We start from the raw sequence: 10,844 nt of genomic DNA, 5'->3' as shown, positions 1-10,844 counted from the left end.
AGTCTTAAAGGAAACAAAAAGAAATATTTGTCTCAATTTTGGATGGAATTTTACTCTATTGCATACATTGTATATGCAATTCAAGCTCATTTTTACCAATAAGCAACCCTACATTTTCTGCAAGTCGGGAAGTAACTTACAAAGACGCCTGAAGAGTTATTTGTGTTGTTTGTTTCATTAAAAACTTCATTACAATGTATCGTTGTTTTAATTCTCATTCGTCTGTTTTTCTGTGATTTGATAAGTGCCGGGCAGCACAGCGGCGCAGTGGTTAGCGCGTGTGCGGCACAGTTCTGAGGTCATGAGATTGAACCTCTTGTGTGGAGTTTGCATGTTCTCCCCGTGGGTTTCCTGCGGGGACTTCGGCTTCCTGCCACATTCCAAAAACATGCACGTCAGTTTAATTGGCCGGTCCAAATTGTCCCTAGGTGTGAATGAGCGAGTGACGTGTCTGTCTCTGTGTGCCCTGCGACTGGCTGGCAACCAGTTCAGGGTGTCCCCTGCCCACTGCCCGGAGACGGCTGCGATGGGCTCCAGCACCCCTGCGACCCTAATAAGGCTAAGCGGTGCAGATAATGGATGGATGGACTGATAGGTAAGTGCCGAATTGTTTTTCTAAGGTTTATTAAAGGGGCAAGTAAGAAACGATAGGTAGGCACATCGTTTCGTACAATAAAAATGTTTTACTAGCAGAAACTTTCCATTTACTGTATCCATCAAAAAACCCAAACGTTCTCTTTGGTCCACTTAGGTAGCCGTAGTTTTTCGCAATGTATTCTGGGTAGGTCAGTTTCAGTAAGGAGGACGCCATGTGCTTTTGAGGTGGAGCAGCTTGTGTAAAACAGTCGGATTCCTGAAACGAAGGCCAACACGGGACGTGTGGACTACTTATCGCCGCTTAGCATGTTCTGCACCACACGCTGTATCCGAACCGCGTTGCGGGCAGCGGCGTGCGCCCACCGGTACGTCCGCCCAGTCTCATACCGCGTTAAGAAAAGCCGTACCTGCAACGGATGCTATGGCGCTTGGCATCAGACCGGTCTTTCTCAAGGGCAGACAGATTGTGCAGACTGTGAACTTTGCATTATAATCTACCATCATTGCAATCATATCCAGTCTGTCGCACGTTAGCTGCAAAGCTTCAGGTTACTGTTTGCTCCGTTAGCATGGTTCATGTTTTGCACGGTTTTTCTTCGTTCTCAGTTGTGTAAGGCGATGTGTAAGGTCAAGTGAGCCGAGTGCATTTATTGAAGACTTAATTGCACAGTTTCACATTTCTTTCCGTTTTTGTATTTTCTATTAAACTCTTCTGTTGACTGCCAAGGTCACCTATGGATGCGATTGCGAGTAGTGTTACATTCGGGTACCGCTGTTAACGTTGCGTAGACCAGTGTTTTTCGACCCTTTTGGAACCAAGGTACACTTTTATTTATGAAAAAGTTTCGAGGCACACAGTCCGTCTAAAATGTTTGAAAATGAAGTTATGTCAAATATTTCACTGTACTACCTCATAAGCATATAATTAATTTATTAAGAAGAAAATAACACTGTTTTGTTTTTATTTTTTACAGTGCAATCTTAAACTTGTTAAACAAATTAAGTTATTAAATATAATGTGCTACCTCATGAGCAGATAATTAGTACATAAAAATCTACTGCCACCTACTGATATAGATGACTATTACAGTTCCTCGTCTGAAGATTGCTAAAATACTGAATAATGGCCTGATTTCTTGGAAAGATAAAATTGGGCAAAATCCAGCAGCACGCTCGACAAGATCTCACGGCACACAGGTTGAAATACTCTGGCTTAGACAATTTACAATTCACCTGTATAATGTTTGGAAGTGAGGGACAAAAAGCTATTTTTTTTCTCCTTTTGCGCGTCAAAAGGATTTTGTAATTCATCCGGGCAGCATTGTTTGAAAATTTTGGGAAAAGTTTCTCAATTAATACATCAACAAAACAATCTTCAGCTCAGGGGGCAAAACTTGGGACGTATTGCATCAAACAACTTAAGACACCAGATACAGTATGTGAATAGATCAGTCAATCTGTCGGAAGTCCCGTATTTATCGGGCCTTCCTCCTTACCTTTCTTTGTCCTTCTCTGTCTCTCGCTCTCACTGTTTTTCTGTCCGTTCATTTCTGTCTTGAACTACCTTTTATGTGTCTGTCTATTTCACTTATGTCTCATGACTTCAGTGTGAGTGGCCATTCAAGCACACTGACTTTCAAATACTGCATTTAAAACACACCTCGGGTGGGTTTTCGCATTTTGCTAGGTAATGTTTTTTTTTCTTTTCAGTACTGCGTGCACTATAATTGTGGCTGTATTTGCAAGTGATCTGTTCCCAATTTTGAACCCTGCCCAACGAATTAGAACAGAGCTAGGATTCTTATACTACTTGTGCAGGCTGCACTGACCTTTAAAAAAAAAAAATTTAAGCGCCCTAAAACTAGCTTGGTTTCTTCAACCCTGAAAACCAGTGTCTTAAACTTCGAAAGAGTAAACTCCTCTAAATGATCTGCATCTGAAATTATCTGCATTTATATAGCGCATTTCAAGTCAAGGACTTCCCAAAGCGCTTTACATTGTGCTTCACATTTCCCAATAGCGGCCGTGATCTGTGCAGCCATGTAAGGCGCTAACCTGCTTATTGGGGGTATTTATGGTTCAGTGTCTTACCCAAGGACACTTCGACATGTAACACGGACAAGCCGGGATTCGAACTGGGATCCCTTAAGCCTAAAACGATCGCATTACCTCCTGAGCTACTGCCGCCCCCTCTAAACAGGAGTGTCAAGTGGACAGAGGGCCAAAAACATTTATTTTTTTACTACACGCCATAGGCTGTTCTGATGGAATGTTGAATCCTTTTTAAATGGTACATTTTAGTTGAGGAAACTTAATTGAACCCACTGAAAAGCTAAGAAATAAATTCCAATATGATCTGATAAAGAAATATTTTCTAAGGGCTTGGTCAGTAATCTTTAATTTTTACCAGGCACAAAAGACATTCCTTTATATAAATTCATCATGATATGAGAATTAATTGAAAAAAGTTTATATTATTCATGCACCATGAGTAGCCTATGGTTTCTATTTTTGTAAGAGTGGGCTAAATTTACTTCTAAAGAAAAAATGATGACAGCAATTGTCTAGCACTCATACAACTGAAATATAAGAAATATATATAAAATATGTAATTACATAATATGGACTGAAATGGAGCGCAAACATTTGTTAAACCAAAATCCCTCTTAAGAGTAGGAGTAAGTAAAAAACCCACAGTGATTCTTTACCACAATGAATCAAGATGATCTCAGAGGCCGTAGAAAACCTTGTGGGCCACATCCGGCCTGCGGCTCTTCTAAGCTGCTGTATTGGTTTAGTATGTTTAAGAAATGCATATACAAATTGTACGAGGATGATAGTGACAGACGTTTAGAAATGGCTGTATGGTTTCAGGTTCAACTCGAGGAAGATTGGTGCGTGACTTTGTGGCCACCCTGTACATTAAATATCATTGAGTGTTGAGTTCTGTATATAGTTAATTCTCTGTGATATATAGCGTGTCTGCTGGCTTCCATGATCTTATCCTTTTTGCTGTTTCCTAGAAAACATCTCTCGGATCATCAGACACCAGCGTGGTGTATGCTGCGGCTCCTCAGGACGAGCGCTGCCATCCGCTCTGATGCGCTCATCGCACCGCCTCTGGATGGCGCCCCAAAGCATTATTCGCCCAAAATACATCAGCTCGTCAGCGACATAGCTAGCCTCACATTGTTAGAGGTGTCTGACCTCAATGAACTGCTTAAGGTAAATTGTGCTACATACTTGGGCCCTATATTACAATGGTTTATGTTTTTCTGTTTTGAATTTGATTTCACAATTCAAAAAGATCAATCTCCTACTTATACACTCAATTTTCTCAAACCTGAACTGCCATCCTGTCTTGCTCCTATTTTGGATCCATATTTCTGAACATGATCAGTTATCCCGATTCATTGGTACCCACCCAGGTCCTGACCCCAATAACACAACAATCCACTCAATCTTCATCCATCCATTATCTGCACCGCTTATCCTCTGTAGGGTCGCGGGGGTGCTGGAGCCCATCCCAGCTATTTTCATGCAGTGGGTAGGGGAAACCCCGAACTGGATGCCAGATAGTCGCAGGGCACACAGAAACAAACAACTCACCTGCTCTTTCACACCTAGGGACAATTTGGACCGGCCATTTAACCTGACATGCATGTTTTTTGGAATGTGGGGGGAAACCAGTGTCCGGAGGAAACCCATGCGAGCACAGGATGAACATGCAAACTCCGCACAGGAAGTCTGGTAGCTGGATTCCATCCCCTGACCTCAGAACTGTGCCGTGGACAAGCTAACCACTCATCCACCGTGCCGCCACTCAATCATTAATGTTGCATTTTCAAAAGCCCTCTGACAAGAAGTCACTACTAAATACCATTTCCTCCATTCCACTGAGTCTTTTGAAACTAATTTTCACTCATTTCACAGCACCAAAACATCTGCAAAAAAATAAAAAACTTGACTTTCAATCCCCATCCTTCTGGACTTGATTTTGGACTTAGACATTATCTTCATAGTTTTTCTCCACCATAACGGGCCACAATTCCCTCAAACATGGCACTTAGTTCATTCAGCTCAATACCCTCACGCCATTGTTGCCAATCATGCTATTAGTGGTGTACCCCAATGCTTTGATATTGGCCCCTTTCTTTTCTCCATTTACATTCTCTTCATTCAATCAATATAAGATGTTTTAAGGTTGCTTTCTGGAATTTCTCCTAAATCTAGATGCTTCCTGATTATCATAAGGGAACACATTCCCCATTAAATTATTCAAAAAAATTTGTGATCAAAGTTCTTGTGGTCAGATGAGGCAGGAGTGTCAAACTCATTTTTACGGTGAGTTACATCAGCGTAATGGCTGTCCTCAAAGAGCCAGATGTGACTTATGAATGTATCGTGAATGTTATAAAAAAAAAAATTGAGCTTTGTAAAATTTTAAACTATTATTTATTCTGTTCCTCAGGGATCAACTACCACAACTAACTTTTTTAACATAACAATTTTAAAATTATTTTTGCTATAGTAGTTTGTTATTGCTCTAATAGGTCAATATTTTTAATTTGCATTTTATTGTGTCATGTGTTTTTCAGGGATTTTGTGTTACTTTACTTAAAAGGTGCTTAATAAAAAAAATTAAAAGCTAAAAATTCACTGTAGAGTGAAAATAATAAATACAATTATAATCTAGTAATGAGATTTTTTTTGTTAGATGAATTCATTTTGTGCCTAATGTTACATCTTTATTTCCTTTCTTTTTTTGTTCTTTTTTTATTAAGTAATTCCGTGCATAATGTTACATAATAGGTGGCATATTAATTCAAGCAACAAAAAGAATCTGGGGAGTGAGCTGAGCCAAAAGAGCTAATTCCCTAAAAAAGCTGGAATTCCCATCACAAGTTGGGGTGGTTTATTCACACATAGACTTATGCTGCATTCCATAAAAGTGGGAACTTGGAGTTCTCCAACCTCCGACCAGAAAAATATAACCAAAATGACACCCCAGGTGGGAGGTTCGCAAAGTCTGAGAAAATATGCGTACCTTGCTTCGAGTTTCTTCAACCTGACGTCACTTGACAAAATGGCGATGCCCATGGACAAACGCATGGTGAACTGTAAAACATATTTACACGATTATAAAAACATGTATTCACCTCAGCCGCCATTTCTCCTCCACAATTTGAGCGCTTTGTGAGAAGGCAGGTTTTCTGTAGTTCCAAGTGTTTTAATGAGCAAAATAAAAAAACAACTTTTCGAAATCTGCCACCTTTGCTCTTTACATTCCCTTGGAACGCTTTGAGGTCGAATCTGGTACCATCTGAGTGGGAGAAATCCGACTTCCCACTTTTCTCGAATGGAGCATTAGTTTCACTTCAAATAAATTCGCCTTTGATTAATATACTAGTCTCGGGTTAAGATTTTTGTTACAGTTTGGACTGTCCACCCACCAGGGCCACACAAAATTCTATGGGAAACGATGATCTCTTAAAGTTTGATTAAATACAATTAACTAAAATAAATCTACACAATTTCAGTGTTCAGCAAAAAAATAAAATGCTTAAAAAAAGCTCATGTAAAAGTTTTTGTAAAGACAACTGACATTCGTGCGCGCTGCAACCTTTTCAAAACTCGCTTAGCCAATTCATTGGAATTTGAAAAACGAGTGTTGCAGGACACCCAGCAAAATGTCACTTGTCTTGATCTCATGGCTTGCTGGTGCTCAAGGTTCTTTGAAGTGATGTTCACAGACTTTGTGTGAACACTCAGACCTGTGGAAGATTGCAGTCCAGTTCACTTTCTTGAATTATGCATATCGGAGTATGAGTCGCACTTTTTTTTCCCATTGTTAGCTCGGCTGCGACTTATATGTGAAATTATTTACACAAATGTTTATTACCAGCATATCATTTCACATGTTATTTTCACAATAAACCGCAAGAGGGTGCTCTAGGACTGTTGATCATTTCAACCGAGCCGTGTTGTGCTTAAATATGTAAATATGTAAATGTGTTCATTTGATTATGTCGAATGACAGTTGAATAATAAATGTATTTTAGATTTATTATTTAGTCTTCCTCATTCTGGCTCTTGTCTTATAAAGACTTCAGAGACTTATTTATTTCTAAATATACTTGTCACAGAAAACGCTGAACATTCAAGATGTGGGAATGATGCCAATGGGGGCGATGCCCGCTTCAGCTGCTCCAGGACCTCAGGTAGGAACAAACTTAGGCTACGTAGGTCATTGATAACCAAAACGGCCAATAACGGCTCTTTGTTGTGGTATTGGAAAGACCAAATGCATAACGGGACAGTGTGAATGGTTTGACCACAAGATGCTGCTGTATTTTGTCATGCAACCAAAAATGAGTGACAAAAAGCATCAGCATACAGAATGTTAAAAAGCGTCAAACGTCAGCATGTTGGTTTAATTGCATGAAGCAAAAGAATCCCAACTACGTACATGCAGACTGACCAACCGCACTATTTTTCTCTTTAGCCCAGCCTTTTGTGAAGTTTTTGGCTTTGCGGCTATCCGTACAGGCAAAATGTCGGAAAATTATTTCAGCTCTCTCTAGGTGAGGCTAATGTTATGTAAAATCAATTTTCTCGACCTACGCTTATTGAAAACAAAACACGATTATTTGATGGTTCATGTATTTATTTAATTTTTAATAAGGTTGGGGTGATAAACATTACCTACTGTCCCTTTTAATAAACAAGATCCATATAAAATATGACACACAATGTGTTTTGCTGATCTATCGTTTCATTCAATTAGCCCATTTTTCTTGGCATTTCTGCAGGTGAATTCTGTCATTAATCAAGTCTCAAAATTCTGTGTATTGCAGCTTCTGTTATAATCAACTTCAACATGAATTATTTGTTATATGCCTGTGATGTTAGTGAAAAGAGGTTTTGTCACAGATTAAAAACATGTTTGCAGGCCGTGGAAGAGGAGGCCCCAGTGAAAAAAGAGAAGACTCACTTCACTGTCAAGTTAACAGAAGTCAATATGGCCGAGAAGGTGAAACTCATTAAAGAGGTGAAGAACTGCATCCAAGGCTTGAACCTGGTTCAGGTAGGTCCTATTAAACTTTTAGACGATCGAATATCATCAATTTTTCTACGGTCACCTCAATTTCCAAAGTTCATTTTTCAAATTGTTAAGTTTAAAAAGAAACGAGATGGTAGCCGTTTATATTCAAGCAACTGGACATTGACGGTGTTGAATTTGGGGGAATAACTACTAAAATTAGAAACCCTGTTTAACCCCATTTTTAAAAACATTTTTTAATCGTCAGTTACAAGTAGAATATTAAGTGTTGGTCTATTTTAATTCCAGGATATTGTTAAGTATTTTTTCATTGTAAAAAGAAAGGCTTTTTGGGAGGACTAATACTACCCTACGTAGACATAAATGTAAAAATAAATACCCACAAATACTGTGTATATGCCATATAAATAAATCAACACCAGATGCATCATATACTATAAAATTTTAAATGAAAGCAATTTATTCATTAAGTTATGCATTGTGTCATTTATTTATTTCAGTATTTTGTGTGTATTGTCACAATGAAAGTTATTCAAATGAGGAGGCGGCCCAGTTGCTTGAACTTTTCACCTATTGGTTGGTCAATGATAAAGAAAGGCATTGTAGTTGATAGGTGCAGCTGTCAATCAACCAATAAGTGTTTGACCCGGCCCCTCATTTGAATACAATCTGGTTTTGACAAAAGACGCCACAATATAGAGACTGCAATAAATGACAAAATGCATAAATGATTTAATATGTTGCATTTATGTCAGATTTTTAGTCAGTACGTGGTGTATTTATGTGTTCATTTATATTTCATATATTTTTTGTCTTTTATTCATAAATTTATTCCTACATATTTCAGGATTGTCCTCCATATAGTTTAAAAGAGCTAGTCAGCCAATTAATCATCTAGTCATTATTTGTTTTTTACGGTTCTGTTTTCAGTTGTCTGACAGCTATCTATCTACCCTGGTCATATCCCTCGAGAGGGGTGACCGACAGCAAGACTAACAAATACACAAAAACAAAGAAAAGGAAAAAGCAACCAAAACATTTTTGGACCATTGCCAACCCAAATGCCCAAACACTCAAACAAGTGAAGCACCTCGACACCCAAGTTGGTCATGCTTTTGTCCCTCCAGATAAAAAACTCGGACACAGGAAAGCGGCTGTCAGCTATACATGTTATATTTAGATAAATCTATCCAAAATTACTTTTCGTCTGACGTTAAAGGCTTTATTGTACATGAATGTAAATAGATTTTGTCTGAACCAGGCCAAGAAGTTGGTGGAGTCGCTTCCTCAGGAGATCCGTGCCAACGTTTCCAAAGATGAAGCGGAGAAACTGAAAGCCGCGTTACAGGCGGCTGGTGGCACCGTGGTCTTGGAGTAGACAACAGGCACCCTGTCCCAATTTTCTTAAAAAAAAAAACCACACACACAAAAAACTGCCTTTTATCTGCATATTGTTTCTTCAAAGCCTCGGCAGAACAAGTCAAATTGAACTTTTTACACATAAGCTGACTGCTTCTGCTCATGTCTAACTTGTGTGAATGCGTGCATAGACAGACATGGATGGAAATGATTTTCACTCCGTGAATGTCGCTGTTGTCATTAGTTGTCATTAAATGGTTAAATATAAACCCTTCGTTCCATTCTTTGGTGCATACGAAATGCCTTTGAACCGTGCATCTAATACACTGTCCTCAATACAAATGAGGACTTGAGCTAAGTTTTAAATGATCTTTTTTTTTTTTAATTTAAAAGCTTTTCCAATGTTTTACTTGGAATGTGTATTGTCTGAAAGTGCCATCTTCTTTCTAAAAAGTTATTTTCACTTTTGATCCCTGCCCACTGCCCGATGATTGCTGGGATGGGCTCCAGCACCCCTGCGACCCTACTGAGGATAAGCGGTGCAGCTAATGAGATGAGATTATAACATAAAAAAATGGAGTGTGATTCTTGAATTGATTTTATATTTGAAGGTGGCACCCAGAAAGGCTTTTTTTTATCCTTTCCCAAGTGCAATTTGACGTACCCCAATCAATATTTGTGAATGTTAAGAATTTAGTCTGTTAAAAACTTTGATTTTTAAACGAAATGTAATTTTAACCAAGGGCAAAGGATTAGCGAAACTTACTTTTCTCCCCTTATATGGAGTCGACTCATGGTGAGTTGCCAATTTTACCGCTAGAGAGCAGTAGAGCTATGAAATTGAGTCGAAGATTATCCGTGGTTAAAACAAACATTAAGTAAAGTTGTTACTGAAGGTTAATTATCATCATTGTACTTGAAAGTTATTGATTAGTTCTTGCCTCAGGACATTTAGCGTTTTTTGTCAAATCTTTGTGCTTGGTATCGACTTATTGACACGATTGCATCAGGATTCAGGAGTGCGATTACATAGCAGACGCTGCAAGTGTCATAAACCTAAACCTTGTTCCATTGTGTTTCACAACAAGCACGTGCATGGAAAAGCTGAAGACAATGTCTAACTTAAACATTTAAAATGACATTCAAAACTGCTCATTTTAAAAACACATGAAACTAATCAGAGGCATTCAATTGAGTCCAGGTAATTTTGCATACCCCAATACCCGAATAACATTTAGCTATATGGCATAAGTTCCAATCATGCACATCTTATTTCCACGTATTCATCAATAGTGAAGTTTTTTGTCAGATGCATACAGAAATATACATAAGGAAATGTAAGTGTAAATGTGGCGCTGTCTAGTTAAAATGTTATATTTTGGGATTCGTGTTGTGTAAACCGTATTTGACTGTTGGGGGGAGTTTATTATTTATCGGGTTAGTGAGTTTTGTATAGCTGCAGAAAGGGTAAGAAGTACCAGTATATCACCACTAGATGGCCACATCTCATGTCAGAGAAGGGTGCTTGAGCCAAGTCTCACGGGATCCCACGTGATATAGTAAGCCTTCATAAATGAACTGATGCCAACAATTACATTGTTTCGTGTGAGACTGACTTTATAATCTATTTTGCAGGTGAGATGTATATACTTGGAACGCACTTACTGTGGGGATGAAAATGTGTGTGTAAAGGTTGTTTGTGATGTCTGTAAACTTTACAAAAAGTGAAATTGTAAGAGTGAGTGCCATTACCATAGGCAACAAATAGGGCCTTGGGTTAGGTATTCTATGTTGTGCTGGACTTGTGACGTTAATTTGTATATTT

At 38.7% G+C, this 10,844-nt stretch overlaps 1 protein-coding gene across 1 annotated transcript; it reads left to right on the top strand.

Moving 5' to 3' along the window:
• Positions 1-766: 766 nt before the first annotated feature.
• Positions 767-9,288, top strand: mrpl12 (mitochondrial ribosomal protein L12). The gene is made up of 5 exons (XM_088355724.1): positions 767-962; positions 3,621-3,822; positions 6,744-6,818; positions 7,550-7,684; positions 8,922-9,288. The coding sequence occupies exons 1-5, from the start codon at positions 904-906 to the stop codon at positions 9,036-9,038; spliced, it is 588 nt and encodes a 195-aa protein (XP_088211850.1). The 5' UTR covers positions 767-903; the 3' UTR covers positions 9,039-9,288.
• The last annotated feature ends 1,556 nt before the right edge of the window (positions 9,289-10,844 follow it).

The sequence above is a fragment of the Urocampus carinirostris genome, chromosome 1, assembly GCF_059441175.1.
Source record: "Urocampus carinirostris isolate Australia breed hairy pipefish chromosome 1, RoL_Ucar_1.0, whole genome shotgun sequence".
Lineage (NCBI taxonomy): Eukaryota > Metazoa > Chordata > Actinopteri > Syngnathiformes > Syngnathidae > Urocampus > Urocampus carinirostris.
The sequence above is the reverse complement of the archived record's forward strand: the minus strand, read 5'-3'. Positions and strand labels throughout refer to the sequence as shown.